The following is a 17,081-nucleotide window of genomic DNA, read 5'->3' on the forward strand; positions in this document are numbered from 1 at the left end:
CTTTGTTTGTTTTTTGATCTTTGTTTACAATTTCTTTTTTTAAGTTTTTATTTATTTAAGTAATCTCTATACCCAATGTGGGGCTCAAACTCACAACCTCGAGATCAAGAGTCACATGCTCTGCTGGCTGAGCCAGCCAGATGCCCCAGTTCTCTTTGTCTTCAGAATACACTCCTCACTGAATGGATCGATCACAATTCTTTTTGTTGATCATGTACTTTGCTTCCAGCTTTTTGCTATAATAAATAGTGCTATGATGAATATTCTTCTAGATTTATGCACATCTTTAATTATCTCAAGTTTCCCAAAGTGGGAATTTATATTAGTAGATTAAAAGCATCACAAAGATTTAAAATTTTTTGTTCCCAAATTGTCCTCCAGAAATATTGGTATCAACTTACATTTGTAGATGTATGTGAGAATGCCAACTTCCACATAACTTTTCCAACTATTATCTTTTTTTGAAAAGTCATTTTGGGAGATTATAATTTTGAATTGTAACTCATATGTAATTTTAATTATTACACAGGCTCATTTATCTCAGCTATTTAGAATGTATATTCCACCTATTTCTAAAAAGGTTCTGAGATTACTTAAAAGAACTCCAAAGCATTTTTAAGAAATGGAACAAGAAAAGGCAGAAACTAATTTATGGAGAAAATACTTAGAATAGCAGCCGTCTCTGAGAGGGACAGGGACGGGAACTGGCTAGAAAGGGGCATAAAGAATCTTCATGGGGTGATGAAAACTTGATGGGGGTGTGGGTTACAGGGCACATGCATTTGTCAAAACTCATTAAATATTACTCTTAAAATCTATTCTATACAATTTACTTCAGGTAATTTCTACCGCCTAAGCAAAAACTGGAAAAAAAAATGAACCATCAAAACCACAAAAGCCATAAACAGGTATTCAATGCTAGTTAATGACGTACATGCTGAAGTATTTTGGGGGGCAGAGTACTGATCAAGTTGCAAGTCTGCAACTTGCTTTGAAATGCATCAAAACATGGGCGCCTGGGTGGCTCAGTCGGTTAAGCATCCGACTTCGGCTCAGGTCATGATCTCACGGTTTGAGTTCCAGCCCCATGTTGGGCTCTGTGCTGACAGCTTGGAGCCTGGAGCCTGCTTCAGATTCTGTGTCTCCCTCTCTCTCTGCCTCTCCCCTGCTCGTGCTCTCTCTCTGTCTCTCAAAAATAAACGTTATTAAAAAGAATTAAAATGAAATGCGCCAAAACCCAAGGTGGATCTGTGGATGGATAGATGGACAGATAGATACGTGATAAAGTAAATATAGCAAAATGCCAACAATTGTAGAATCTAGGTGGTAGGTATATGGATATTCACTATACAATTCTGTCAAGTTTTCTCTATGTTTTGAAGTCCTCAGAGTAAAATATTGGGGGGAAATGGAGCAGAAATATAGATAGATATTGCCGGGCTGCCAGGATAAAGTAGGTACTTTGTGGGAACACTGCCAGTTTCTTTTTATACCTCATAATAAACGTTTCATTAGATTTAAAATGTTTCCTTCATGATACCATCTGGTAACAATGAGAGATCAATGATCAATACAGAGAAGTCAATGCAGGATAAATTTTAAAAGATATGCCTCATCTTGGGGCGCCTGGGTGGCGCAGTCGGTTAAGCGTCCGACTTCAGCCAGGTCACGATCTCGTGGTCCGTGAGTTCGAGCCCCGCGTCAGGCTCTGGGCTGATGGCTCGGAGCCTGGAGCCTGTTTCCGATTCTGTGTCTCCCTCTCTCTCTGCCCCTCCCCTGTTCATGCTCTGTCTCTCTCTGTCCCAAAAATAAATAAAAAAACGTTGAAAAAAAAAAAATTTAAAAAAAAAAAAAAAAAAAAAGATATGCCTCATCTTATACTTGGTGATTTAGGATGAACATAAATTTATACTAACAGGGACCCTCCACGGAAGAGACAATATAGCCACATATGTTGGGATATGCGAATGACGAGTAAAACAAAGACTTGGTTCTTACAGAGCTTACAGTCTAGGTAGGAAGGTAGATCATTTAATCAAATAATTATTAATGTAAAATTGCAAGTCCTAAATTAAAAAAAAAAAAAAAGGAAGCATATGGAAAACCATAGAAGATAGGGCAGAAGGGTACAAATCTAGTTGCGGGAGGGGACAGTTGGGAAAACGCTCCCTGAGGAAGTGACCTGGGCTGACATCTGAGGCATGGTGGGAAGGCAGGGTGCGTGTTGTAAGAGAGGTGGCCTGGCAGGTAGGAAGACCTGAAGCCAGGGTGGACGGACTTGGGGCAGTACGGAGGACCAGATCCTTCAGGCCCTTATTGGCTCCATGACGAATTCTGGTTCCCATTCTGAAAGTCACAAAAGGCCACGGAAGGGGTTTCAGCGGGCCAGGGACATGATCTGAGTTCCACTCATCACTGTCACTCCATGTGGTACAGAAAGTGGAATTTAGGGGGAGCAGTAGAAGTGTGAAGACTGGCCAGGAGGTGTCGGCAGTAACCCAAGTAGGCAATGGAAGAAAAGCACACACAGACCGATTAAAAAGCTCTTGGGGAAGGGGTGCCTGGGTGGCTCAGTCGGTTAAGCGTCCAACTCTCCATTTCGGCTCAGGTCATGATCTCACAGTTGGTGAGATCAAGCCCTACATTGGGCTCCGTGACAACAGCGTGGAGCCTGCTTGCGATTCTCTCCCTCTCTGCCCCTCCCCTGCTCATGCTCATTCTCTCTCAAAAGAAAATAAACATTAAAGAAAAAAAGCAATTGGGGAAGTAAATGGCATAGACTTGGTGATTGAATTGAATATGAGGGTCCGGAGGAGAGAAAGTGCCAGATTTGGATGATGCCACACGAAAGGAATCGTGAAGGACCAGGCTGGGGACTATGGTGTTGGGCCTGTTGAGACTTCCAAGTAGACGTATTGAGTAAACAGTTGAATATTCAGACCTGGAGATTACAAGTGAGTTTTGGGTTGGATATGCAGATCTGGAGGTCTTTGGCAGTTAACATCTTGACTTTGGCAGTTAACATCTTGATGAGGTGACCTAAGGAAAATTTATAGAGCAGGGCTTCTTGGGGGGCGGGTCGTGAACTTGGATGGGGGAAAAAAATTATATCGTTATTTCCACTAACCCCCAACTGAAAGCTAAGCGTAGCTTTCATTTCTGAACGCAGGCAACGAACCACGGTGGTATTGGCAGTTCCTGTGACTTTGTCGCCAATAGAAATCACAGATATTTTCACATTTCATTAAATTTGTTGCAGATGTCTCAAAATACCCTTTACGCCCATCACTTGTTATTTAATGTGTTAATAAAGAAGCACATACATTACTGAATCACAGATTTCTAAAAATATTTTGATGACTATTTCGATAAAAGTGGCTTCCTTTGAAATCCTTTGTATTATTATTTTATGCGTTTGAAATATTCTGAGAAGAGGATCTAAGAGAGTTCACCATAGTGCCCTCGAGGTCTGTGATACAAAATTAAGATAAACCCCTAGGTATGGAGTGGGAAGAGAGCCCGAGCCTCGAGGAATCCCGGGACTCAGGGCCTGGGCAGCAGTGCAGGAACAGGAGGAGAAATCACCTCCAGAGACACGGGAGGAAACCCGGAGGAGAAGATGGCTTTGCAGGAGCTCAGGGGCACATGCTTCAGGGGGACTGAGTGAAGGGGCCAGTGGAAGCCACTGGGAGGGCAAATGTGGAGAGGACCCAAAGACCTGCCCCATTCATAGATGTGGAAGTCGTTTGACAAAGTGCCATTTCAGTGGAATGAGGGAGCATGAGAGCCAGATTGGAGTGGGTTGAGGAGTGAGTGGGAGGTGGGGAAATGGAGTCAGTCAGTGTAAATAATTCTTTTGAGAATTCTGACTGTGAAGGAGAAGAAATAAATGGAGGGACAGGATCAAGGGAGAACTTTTTTTTTTTTTTTTTTTTTTTTGGTGGGAGACCGTGGATCACGATTAGATGCTGATAGAAGGTTCTGGGTCAGCTGGGGGTGCAGGCAGGGTGAGGGAACTGGATGGAAAAGGGTCTGTGGGCAGCAAGGAGGCGGGATCTTGAGGAGAGGGTAGTGCACAAGAGAGGGGATGGGTGCGCAGGGCAGCAACGAGCTAGGGAAAACTCTGAGGACCACCAAGGTGTGGAATGGAAGAGAGGAGGGATTGAAGACTGGGCAAAGGGAAAGAGGATCCAAGTGAGAGAGCTGAGCAGGGCAACGGGGCAGCACTGAGGGGTTCCAGGAGATTGGTGGCTGTGACCTTTCAGTAAGACCATTTCTCAAATTTGAGTGACTTTTCTGCAGCAGTTACCAGGGGCCTGGATATGGACCCAGAGACCACGGAAGGCTGAGACTGCCAGAGAGGCGAGAAAAAAAGACAAAGGGCCAATGGACCAAAGGTTCCCAAGAGGTGGGAGAGACATCAGAGTAAAAGTGGATGAGCAGGAGAGCTGGAAGACTGTTGTCATCAATGGATTTTGGACACGGAGACCTTTTGGTTGATGGCGCAGTCTGGGATGTGCCGTGGGCTGGGGGAGGCGGCGGCTGAGGGGAGTGGAGGGGGGCACTTAAGACGCATCAGGAACTGAGAAGCCAGGGTGTGGCCTGGTGGGTGCCAAAGTCATCCAGGATTGCGGCAGGAGATCAGGGGATGGGTGAGCAGAGACCAAGCCACTGCCAGCGTCTTCACTGAGTAAGAGAGTGGCCAGGAGACAAGAGGGATGATGTGTGTGTGGGGGGGGTGGGGAGAATGGTGGAGCGAAACAGCACAAGCCTTAGGGCACCCGTGTTTCCATCAAAGCCGGGGGAGCAGTGGTCTGGGAGCAGAACTGGGAGTGAGAAGGGCACCCTCCTGTGTCCTGATCCTAAGGCAAGGGTGCAGGGGGGTATGACGAGTGTCCTCCAGGGAGGGGAGCTCTGAAGAGAGGTCTGATGTACATTTCCTGTGCTGCAGGAAGACTGGGCGGCTCACCCTTTCCCAAACGTACCCATCTCTCTTTGATTTCGGCTCCTCCTTCCACCTGTGACGGTGCCCTGCCTCAGCTCCCCACCCCCCACTCCCAGCTCCCCAAATCCTGTCGTGCCTTAAGATCCAGATGAAAATCTGCATTCCTCTAGGAAGCTTTTCCAGGTTTCCTTTTGCCTTTTTATTACACTCATCAGATACCGTCTTGAACTGCAGGCATTAGTGTAACGTCTTATTTCGCCCACACTGTGAACGGGCAGGGGCACGGCTTTGTTATTACCGTGTGCCCACAGCATCTAACACCGCGTCTTGGACACAAAGCGGTTTGCAATTCCTTAGTGAGTAAAGTGGTATAAAAGCAAAACAAAAGGTTTCAGGATGAGATGTTGTATGTTCTAACTCATGCTTCACTCAGGTATGCACCTGAATAATATCTTGCAAGTGAAAAAATTTTAAAGTTTGATAGCTGAGTTTTAATTGGTTTTTAACAAGGTTTGGGTTTTTTTTTTTTTTTTTTGGTTTTAAAAATTAATTAGGGCCATTTTTTTTAAGTAAGGAATTTTAATAAAAGGTAGTAAACCAAAATACATAGCACTGCATAAAATGGGCAAAAATCTACTTTGTTATAATCTTCTCTCATGCAATTTCGGAGCTGCTGAGTCCAATTAACATCAGGAGCCCTCTGGATCAGAGGCCACCAACTCTCGGCATCCACAATTTCACTGAACTGGGATAACAATTGGTGTTTGTATCACCCGGCCACATGGCAGAACCGCCCTAGTGGAAGGATTGACTCTAGGCTTGTCTTGCTTATCTGTTAAAAAAGGCAGGACAACATTCTGGAAGCAGCTGCAATTTGAACTGACAGTTGCCCCATTTTACTGCCATGGCCTATTTTTAAATTACCTAGTGGAACTCAGACAAAGCCCAGAAATGAAGAAGTGAAGCATTCCTGTCTTTGCCCACGATACAGTTATTGTTTGCTTTCTCCATTAATGCTGTTGGAGACCTTCAGCACCCTGGTTCGCTCACAGAAGGGCATGCACGCCAGTGTATTCCAATTAATCTATAACCTAATTATAAAAGAAATATCCAATTTAGTCTGGTGACTTATCTGGTGGAACATGAATTCACATCTTTATAGCAACATGACTTCTGTTATAAAGTACAGCGGAGTCCCGGGCCAACTTTGGGCTGTTCTGAGTTTCCTCTGTCCACGGAGAGCCTTGAACCCAGCCCTTCTACGTCCTCGTGTTCTTGCCTATCTGTGACAAAAGGAACTTACCCAGAGCTTTGAAGAAGCCATCTGTCCATTCGCGGAAGGGTATGCATGGAAGAGTGCTCTCTTTCATTGGTCACTCTCTGGTGATCACCACTGTGGAGGTTTCCAAGTGGTTGATTGGAATGGATTCCTCTTCAAGCCCAAACTGGCCATTGCACACTGGCAACCTTACTAAACTACTCGCCTCTCAGTAATTGCAAGCAAGGTCAGGGAGCATTCACCACTCCACTCCAAGTAACAACATCTCCTATTTTCTCTCGTGCGGGATGAGGATTCCTATTTTGGCTGTTACGGCTATATGCCTATAACACGTGCGTGTTCCTAAACCATTCTGGTAACTGTCAGCCGTCAGCCATTCCTTGAGTTCCTGTTACATGGTGGGCATTGGAAATATGACAACAAATGGCACCTGCTCTCAAGTGGCTTCCAGCCTACGGGAGGAGGGAGATAGGAAGAGGAACCCCAAGGTGGACTTGAGTCCAGAGGGTGTTATGGGAATACAGAGGAAAGACAACAGCAAAGTCACCTGACCCCCAGGAGAAGCTCTAGAAACTTCACAGAAGAGGTGCCCTCAGGGTTGAGAGGCAGGCCGGCCAGGGCCTTGAGTACCTTGCTAACGTGTTTGAACTTGATCTGTGGGGATTCACTAAAGAATTTTCAACAGAGGAGTGACACGATCCAGACGGATCACTCTTAGTACCGTCTGGAAGACTGGCTGGAAAGGGTGAGGTGAGGGCAAAATGTCCAAGGAAATGACTCTGACAATTTCCAGGAAAAAAAAAAAAAAAAAAAAAGAGATGGCCCGGCAGAGGGGAGTGTTGATGGACAGATTCCCAAGAAAGGAGACAAGATGATCTGGCTTTGGTGTGTGATTACTGTGAAGTGTGAGAAATAGCAGCAGAAGGAACCCAAGATAATTTCTGGAATTCTGGCTTGGGCAGAAATTAATTCAGGAAGAGGGACCGTTTTGAGGGAACCAGATGACGCAGTCAGCATCTTGAGTCTGAGGTGCTTGTGGGACACACCATGGGGAAAAGATCAACAGCTAAAATGGAAAACAAACTCAGATGAGAATTCTCACAGATCTGCACTTGTCAAACTGTGAGCTGCACATTCTCTCTCCATGACGTACGTTTGGAGCTTGAGATGTCGTGTGCAGAGCCACGTTATTGCTCAGGTGCACCTTGAGGGTGCGGAATCTGAGCTACAGTCGAGAGGGTGGCTAGGACAAACAGCACACCAGGTGCTAACGGTGACTCATAGCCTCCCAGGGTGGGGCCTTCTGGCAGTTAGAACCGGTGTGTGCGTGTGTGACCTGCCTCAGCCGCACACCGGCCTGGAGCCAGAAAGAAGGGAGGCCCGACCCTCAAGGAATCCGACAACGGACAAGCAGAAGTCAGAAAAATGAGAAGGATGAATCATGGAACGCTTATGCTATGTGCTAAGCCCTGGCTGCTTTCATGACACCGGTAAGGGTGTTGGTGGGTTGACACTGACAGATTAATGGGAAAATAACTTCCCCAAGAGCTGTTTGAAAGAGGAGAAGCTGAAGGTTTCACAGGCAGAGTAGGCTGAATAAGAAGGTAATGAAAGGAGGCATGCAAATATAGCGAGGTCACAGAAAACACAAAATGCAAATTGAGCCAGCCTTCTTGGACAGCTGCACTGTCCTCAGAGAGCTAACATTTGCAAAGAGCCACAGTATGTAAAGCACCGTATTGTGGATTATACTTTCTGGCCCATGGGCTCTTGTCTTGTTTTGTTTTTTTGAACTTGACCACAATCTGGAGCAGCGCTGTCACATAGAACTTTCGGCAATGGTGGAAATGTCCTGTATCTGCGTGGTCCAATATGGCAACCACGGGATACATGTGGCTACTGAGCATGTGAAATGTTGGCTGGTGCGTCTAAGGAACTGAATATAAAATTTTTCTTTTGATTAATTTAAAGTTAAAGGTAACTAGCCACACATGGCTAGTGGCCACCTTATTGGACGACACATTTCTAGACTTTTGCCGCCCTCACGTGTGGATGGACAGTCTGACTTTTTAAGCCACTGCAGGTTACTTGAAGAGGCTTTCTTTTTAATTTTAACCTCCAAAGTTTGTGTGGATCATTATGGACAAAACAATTAAGATGTTTATGTTGGGTAGTTGCCTTCACACTTGAGAGTACCGTGCTTTCTGGGAGGTTCAGGTGATCTCACTGGTCAACATCCCACCGAGCCAGGCCTGGGGAAGAGCCAGTTGCTACTGTTATCAGGTTTACTGCCTCTTTCCAATGTAACGTTGGGTCCTTGTGACCTGGAATCTAAATATTTAGTTGTTGGTTGCTGATGGTAAAGGACAATAATCTTGTTCCTATTAGCAAAGCAAACAGTACTCTTGAAAAACCGAGAGCTGGGTGGTCTCCGCCTTCGTTGCCGGCAAAGTAAATGCAGTGACGATCTGTCCTAAGTCCTTGACGTTTGTGCATTTGGACCAGCAAGGATAGATGAGAAATGCTCATGATGTCCCTTTTCACAGAAGGTTGCTGCCTGCAAAGTCATGGGCTTATCATTTTCATCATTTTCTTTCTTTGAAAAAAAAAAAGATTTTTTTTTAATGTTTATTTATTTTTTTTTTTCAACGTTTATTTATTTTTGGGACAGAGAGAGACAGAGCATGAACAGGGGAGGGGCAGAGAGAGAGGGAGACACAGAATCGGAAACAGGCTCCAGGCTCCGAGCCATCAGCCCAGAGCCTGACGCGGGGCTTGAACTCACGGACCGCGAGATCGTGACCTGGCTGAAGTCGGACGCTTAACCGACTGCGCCACCCAGGCGCCCCTTTTTTTTTTTTTTTTTTAATGTTTATTTTTGAGAGAGACAGAGCGTGAGCGGATGAGGGGCAGAGAGAGAGGGAGACACAGAATCCAAAGCAGGCTCCAGGCTCTGGACTGTCAGCACAGAGCCCGGCGCGGGGCTCAAACCCATGAACTGTGAGACCATGACCTGAGCCGAAGTCACACGCTCAACCGACTGAGCCACCCAGACGCCTCTCATTTTCATCATTTTCTATGGGGAAATCAGGGCTCCTGTTTCTTTCCTGTGAAGGTTTGAGAAGGCAACATATCCTGTCAATCACAGCAGGGAATGATCCAGGCGATGTGTCCTCCTCTAGGCCAGCAGCTCTCCTGGGGACACTGTTTCCTGTTCATATTGAGAGACTGCTTTGTTTTTAGTCTACTGCTCACCCAACTCCTAGTTGATGACTTTGTGGAGCTGTTATGTATTTCCCTTTTTATTCTAATCTGATTCGTTAACAAGGTTGCATGTAACTTTGAGAAGGGTCTAAAATTAAGTTGCCACATAAGGTTGGCTTTTAGTAATGTGGCCTGGGATTGGGCTGAGGCAAAAGAAGGTATTCTAGAAGTCTCAGAACCCAATACCTACTGGAGCACCATTTGTAAGAACAGCCGGACACCAAGGCAATTTATAATGTAATCAAATGTTAGTATGAACGCAAGAGTCTCACTTGTTCTTGCATTGATCCCACAAGATAAGCATTAATAATAAGTACCTCCGTGATGGGAAACTGAAGTGCTTACAAGTGCTTTGTCTGAATTCACACTGTAATGAGGGACAGAGATGGCCCTTGATGATAAGTGTTCTTTCTATGCCACACCATTAACTTAAATGTATTTAGGAGGTACCACTTTAAAGAACATCTCAGCACGAGCTGGGTGGTTACTGCTTTATCTTGGATTTAGACGTAAGACAACCTCTGCCCGAGGCACTGGTCGTGGTGAGGCGCTTGTGCGGAATGGTGGGGCCACCGCGTTGGGAGATCTGCCCCCTGCCAGGCAGGTGTCTGGAAACGATGGCTTGATACTGGATCTGTTACTTGATGATAAATGTCTCACTTATTCCAGGTTCATCAGAACTGTGACAATCTGAGATTGGGGCAAGGAAGGAACGAGTGACAGAAGTTGCAATACCAGTGTCAAAATACGGGTGGTGGTGCACTTCACCTATTGACCGTGTGGTGGAAAACTTCCCATGGATTAAGCAGTCCACTTCCCTACCACCCGCTCAGTCAGAATGAACTTCCCTTCACAGATCAGAGGCAAAGTGCTCCTTGGAGTTTTCAGCCACAGGAGTCTCTAAAAGGGAATTACTTAGGGGAATGTTTACCTAGGGAGGAGGGCTAGGTTAGGTTTATGTCTGCTCATGGACACGTATCTTTCTCCTGGTCTTTTCTCATCGACCAATGATCTTTTGCAACTCTGATTGTCTGATGTGACATTCAATACACTGAGCTCTGGAAACTGGGACTAATCTGGCCTGGGTTCTCCTTTGGGAGGTGCCCATGTTCTTATACCCTCCTCTGGGACCTGAGGATCCCATCCTCAGGGATCCCCTGGGATCCTCATCCTCCCTGGCACTGAGGTTTGATAAAGAGGTTTGATAAGTTCTGTATCCCCTCAGGATTCAAAATATAGCAGGGCAGGCCCAGACTATGAAGGCTTAGGAACAGCCCAGCCAGATTTTCATAGAAATTTGGGTGGGGGTCCAAACCTGGGAGGAGAGCTCTCCAAACCAACCCATGATCCTGGGGTTTGAAGAGTTCTGGATACGGTTTGTCTCATAAGGGATCTCTGGCTTCACTTGTACCAAGCAAAAGTGGAAGGATTGAGCGGGGGGTGGGGTCAACACTAGGAGCACACAAGTCATATGGCTGTTGAGTGATGCTTTCAGTGACATTCTTGCTCCCCGTGCCCTTCCTGTGCTTTTGTATCTGGGGGGAAATTCTCCAGTATCCCCCAAAGGATATCTGTAATACAGAGTGGAAAGTAGAGGTGAATTTCACTGGGGAAAATTCTGATTTCGTCACTCTTCTTGACACAGAAGATGTGACCTTGGAGGCACTTGTACAATCAAGGCCCAAACCCTTGGGATATCATTACCTGGAAAATAAATCTGAGATTATTTAAGTAATGTTGTTTTGGGGTTTCTGGCAGGTTGAGATACAGTGGCATAGTGCAACATGAAAAATCCTGTTCTTACACTTTAGAAATTGCCAGCTTTATGCGTTTTAGCACATATTTTTTGTCCTTATTTCATAATTACTTTTATATGTACAACCATATCCTTTTTTAGATGTGGTCTGAGCATTTTGCCATGATGATTTAAAGAATGAATAATTTTTATAGCATAAAGAAGAAAACTAGAGAAATCTGTCACCAGCCTGTCCCCTAAACAAAGTTTATGGAGAGGAGCATAAAACTTCTAGTCATAGAATGTCCCAAATGTGTGAGTATTGCCATACAAAATGGCCACGGCTATGCATGTGAATCTTTGCGTGAAAATAGAAGAACCCAGCTGCCCACTTCTTTACCAGTCTAGGAAGATTGCTACATGCTACCGTTCGACTTAAATTGCCTTTTTTCTTATCAGTCCTTGAGTTTTGTTTCTAAGTGCAAAAAATGTGAGAATTTATCTTAATGCTAGAAGTGTGCTGTTCGAGCCAAACTAGATTTAATTTTTGGATTAATCTCACTCCCTAAGTTCAATCAGCAGCAGGCATTATATTTAGTCTTCGACTAACAGGGAGCGATCCAGGCGATGTGTTCTTCTCGATGCTGCCAATGTTAGAAGATAGTCTCTTTCACCTTTAGACTCTAGGTGGAATATCTGATTGTGTGATTTTACGTTCCTTAATAGGGAGTATAGATCTCACCCAGGGATACATCTACACCCATATAGATCAATCGCTGATGTTTCTGAGGGATCCTTTGAACATTAAATAACTGCAGTGTGAACCTCCTAGATTAAAAAGAAATCCCAACAAGAAATCGATTGATATCAGGTGTCCAGGATCTATCTCAGAGATCCACACTGCTGACAGAAAGCGAGAGTCCATCCTCTAGAGTATATTGCAGGCATAAAATATTAAATAAGAATTCATAAAAGGCGTCTGGCTCATCTTAAATCAATTCGCCATGCTAACAAATGGGTGTTGAATGCAGCTTGTGGTGTTTGGTGCTTACATAGGATAAGTAAAATTCTTAGTCGGATAAGATCTTAAACATGAAATATGATCGTATCGTTCAGTGGTTCGGAGCACCTTCCCCGGGGCTGGGCTCCCTGGGAAGGAACTCTGACTCTACCACACACTGGCTATGGAGTCTTAGGTCAATTTTCTGGTCTTTTCTGAGGCTCAGTTTCTCATCTGTGAGGGGAGGTAAATATATAGAGATTTATGAGAATTAAATAAGCTAATACGTATAAAACATTTGGCACAGTGCTGGAACACTGCCACCACTCAGATGATGGTAATGACGGTGACTAGTACTGTCATTGTCTTATCACTATTATTTGGATCTTATCCTTTTTTATTATCATCCAGACAGAAATATTTGAGCAATTTCTAGTCATTACACGATGCAGTTATTACTACATTTTAACTGTATTTGAAAGACCAGACTAAGCAATGCAATGAGTTAGACTATAAGTCCATATACAAATAAGATATATCTTCGTACCCATATCTATGTATGGCTGTGGTTATATGGACCGATCAGATAGACACAGGTGCAGGCGTGTAGATGGAGAGATGATGCTGTGCTTTAGAAAGCCCAGTGCCTTAGGGGCGCCTGGGTGGCGCAGTCGGTTAAGCGTCCGACTTCAGCCAGGTCACGATCTCGCGGTCCGTGAGTTCGAGCCCCGCGTCAGGCTCTGGGCTGATGGCTCAGAGCCTGGAGCCTGTTTCCGGTTCTGTGTCTCCCTCTCTCTCTGCCCCTCCCCCGTTCATGCTCTGTCTCTCTCTGTCCCAAAAATAAATAAACGTTGAAAAAAAAAAATTAAAAAAAAAAAAAAAAAAAAAAAAAAAAAAAAAAAAAAAAAGAAAGCCCAGTGCCTCAACTCTTGAAGTGGAAGAGTTGTAGCATTTCTGATTTGGATGGTATCTCAGAGACCATCGCCATGGGATCCATCAGGAAAGAAGAACGAGGCCCAACCTGGGTGAAGGGGGACAGTCACACAGCAGAGGAGCGGCCCCAGGCGGCATCCAGGATGGGATCTCCTGCCCCTGTATCTCCCTGCTCTGAACTGTAGGATTTGTTTCTTTGTTTGCTTGTTTGCTTTATTTATGAGAGAGAGGGTGTGCATGAACCTGAGCAGGGGAGGGGCAGAGAGAGAGGGAGACAGAGGATCTAAAGCAGGCTCCGCGCTGACAGCAAAGAGCCCGACGTGGGGCTCAAACTCACGACCCGTGAGATCACGACTTGAGCTGAAGTCAGACGCCCAACTGACTGACCACCCTGACTTTCAGGATTCTCCAGGACCTCCTTTTGGAGTTGGCTTTTTCCTAAGTGACGTATGCATGTGCACGCACGTGTATACACACACACACACACACACACACACACACACACACACGGCAGCAGGAGGGTATCTCCCAGAGTTCTAAGTACCTGTTTGGAAGATGACCCAGTTGAAAACCGGGGTCTCTCCAAATTTGTCTCTTGCCCCCCAAATTGATCTTGTTTCTTCTCATTTGGGTCTCTTCTGTATTCCTGTCGTCTCAGACAAGCCTGCAGAATACAATTTTTTTAAAAAGTATCTTTGGCTTAGGTCTGCGACAAACTTTCATGACTCTTTGCTTAATTCCTATCGTGAGGAACATGAAATACACAATGTCCAGCTTCAAGGGCTCATCAGCACATTTACCAAGTGTCAAGACACTCAGCCAGGCATCACAACTCTCTTCCCTTTGCCCCAAAATGCCAGGTCAAAAAGAGTCATCTCTGCTTTAATAAGTTACAATGACAAACACACTAAGAGGCATTTTGGTAAGTGTGTCCCCAACAATTGCTTCCTTAAGGCAGGAAGTACCTGAAAGGCAGCATTCATTTCCCCTCTGTCTTCATTCTCTTCAAAGCTCTGCTCATTCCAGCGTGGCTCTCTGTCCCCCTGGATCACTCCCAGTTATGGGATCAGACCCTTCCTACCTGAGAGCTTTCGCACCTGCCCTTCCTCCACTTTGAATGCCTTTCACAGGGGTGTTCACAGCACGGCAGGCAAATCTGTGGATCTACTAAGATCCAGCTCAAGAGACATCTCTCGCCTTGCCAAGCTCTTCTTCCCCAGGCCGAATTAATTGCTCCTTTATACAAAAGCAGCTGGAATTACACAATTTTCGTTTTTACTGTTGTATTTAGTTGCTTTGTTTTGAGCCCGTGTCTCCTGCTGATCAGTGAGGACCCCTCAGGGTAAGGACCACCTCTTACCTTTTGAATCCCCTCAGCGTCTAGCACTGCATGTTAGCTCGATTGCATTATTGTTTCAGGGGGAAATATCAGTCCCTGAATGCAAAATAATAAAAACAAAATAACCACAAAAAAAATTCCATTTTCAAAAAACGAAATTAAGAGAAAAATCTAGTACCAAAAGATTTCTTCTCCAGTATCAGGACTGAACAAACCCCAAGAAATCATGTGCTATATGGGGGTTTCCAGTGATATTTTAAATAGTTTAAAATAGGAAAACTTCTTGGAGCATTTCTGTAGGTCCAGTGCCCAGATTCACCTTTGCTCTGCTAGAGCCAAATTATCCCCTGTCATGGTAAAGAAACGCAACGTAAGGACCCAACAATACTGTTTCTAAACGGGGCCTGACATCTCCCTTTCCTGGCTGGGTTAAGAAAGGAAAGATTCCTTCCGCATTTTCCCCCTTTGTTAGAAAATGCATCTCCTTCTTTGATGTGGAAGAACATGCCAGAATTTCACACCACTGGGAAAGCCTAATATCATGCTACATGGTTAAAAATAGAAATGACCTGATATTAACAAAACATTTACCACTTGGAATTGGGAACAGCAAGTTGGTTTACATTGTGCCTCACAACAATTGCTGGTGAGGCACTGGCCTGGGGGTTGGGGGGGGGGGGGGGGGGGGTGGCTCATGCACTGCTGGCCAGGTGATACTTGCAGCAAGTGGAATCCTGGATTCCCAGGAGAAGGGTACTGTTCCACCCTGCCTTACTGGGGAAGGGAGAGCACTCCAAAATGGTTGCCGCTTTATTTTCCCCCCTGTCTCACTGTTAACCTTATTTTCAAAACTATGCTATCTAGATAGCAAGCCATTTTAATAAATCGTGGGCAGTGTTTGTTTTCATCAATAATTGAAGCAAGAAAACCCCCCAGAATACTGGACGGTAACTATAATAAATAAGTGAAACAAACACCAAGTAATAAAATAAACCAAGGTAAACCTAAAGAGAGTTAGCCAGAGAGTTCAATGACGTTCAAGTAAATATGGGCCTCTTCTTTTCCATTCCTTTTACAATGACTTCAGATTGGAGCTCGTTTGGGAGGAGTCCTGGCTGCCACTGTTGTTTCCTGGAGCGGCAGATGTCTGTGTTATCCTAACCGACTGGGATTAAAGGCGCAAGAGGCAAATGCTGATAGGCTAAAAGTGCAGGACGGTGTTAGCAAATGCACGCAGGACCAAAGCAGATTTTGTGGGATGAACAGAATTCTTGTGGGTTGAGTGTTTTTTGAAAATTCTCTCCAAGAATGCATGCAACTTAAATATTTCTTTACCAAAGGGGGAGGAGGAGTAGAATGGTTTGCAATGTAAAAAAAAAAAAAAATTTTTTTTCTCCCTCTGGTTCCTTATGCCTCCTCTCACAGAGGAACAAGAGAACAAACCAGCATCAGGGTAGGTCCTTCCTCATTTTTATCTTGATAAAGCCAAGCAGTCTTTCTGTGTAAATCAAGCATTACTCCTCTCGAAGTTACAGCTTTGCAGAGTTGAAGGGACACCAGGACAGAGAGGCAAGTCTAGACTTCCAGTCCTAGAAATAGCAAGAACCTAGCCATAACTGCCACCTCGTCCTCCAGGGGCTGGTTTTCTTGTTACTTGCTTTTTTTTTCATCTTTTTTAAATGTTTATTTATTTTTGAGGGAGAGAGAGAGTGTGCGTGAGCAGGGGAGGGGCAGACAGAGAGGGAGACACAGACTCCGAAGCAGGCTCCAGGCTCTGCGCTGACAGCAGAAAGCCGGATGCGGGGCTTGAACTCATAAACTGTGAGATCATGACCTGAGCTGAAGTTGGATGCTTAACCAATGAACCCCCAGGCGCCCCTGGTTTTCTTGTTATTTGTAATGTGAATGATTTTTGTTGTTGTTGTTGTTGTTGATGCTGGAGTTGCTTCCTCTTTGGGGGTCCTGGAGTGACAAGGGCAGAGTGTGAAACCTTAGGATGCAGGATGCAGGGGTTGAATTGATTTGTAATGATCACCAGGGGCTCCCCTTCCTCTGGAACTTTAAGAATATTCCCCTTTCAGAGTTCCACATGTCTGGAGCTAGATTGCTATAAATAAGTTTCTGTTCATGTGACAGAACTGGCTGAGGGCAGTCTTCAAATGGAAGGCTTCAGGTAACTCCTCATTTCCTCCTTGGGATGGGCGGCTTCCTCCTCCCCTCCTCCTCTGGTGTAGCGGCCCCCCACCCCCCAGCCCATCCCTGTGACTGCAGGCACCCACTAGTCCCCCACCCCCCACGCATCGCTGTGACTGCAGGCGCCCAGCAGCCCCCCACCCCCACCATCCCTGTGACTGCAGGCACGCACAGAGCACAAGCTACCACTGTGGGGGCAGAACACAGAATGTGCACATGTGCCTGTGGGGCATGACGTGCTTTCTGTGACTCACGGTAACTCAATATGGGTAAACACGACAGACCCGCACTCTGCCACTTTCTCCAACGTGACCTTGGGCAGGCTGACTACCTCCATTGATTCTTGTTTCCCTCATCTGTACGAGGGACATGCCCTCTGCCGCCAGACTGCTG

General features: G+C 45.4%; 1 protein-coding gene across 1 annotated transcript in view; it reads right to left on the reverse strand.

The window, feature by feature from the left end:
- Window positions 1-17,081, reverse strand: part of MARCHF10 (membrane associated ring-CH-type finger 10) — an 85,078-nt gene that overhangs the window by 53,454 nt on the left and 14,543 nt on the right. The window contains exon 3 of the mRNA XM_030296811.1: window positions 13,701-13,820. Coding sequence (XP_030152671.1) covers window positions 13,701-13,820 — 120 coding nt within the window. The remainder of the gene's footprint in view (window positions 1-13,700; window positions 13,821-17,081) is intronic.

Source organism: Lynx canadensis, chromosome E1, assembly GCF_007474595.2.
Source record: "Lynx canadensis isolate LIC74 chromosome E1, mLynCan4.pri.v2, whole genome shotgun sequence".
Taxonomy (NCBI): Eukaryota; Metazoa; Chordata; class Mammalia; order Carnivora; family Felidae; genus Lynx; species Lynx canadensis.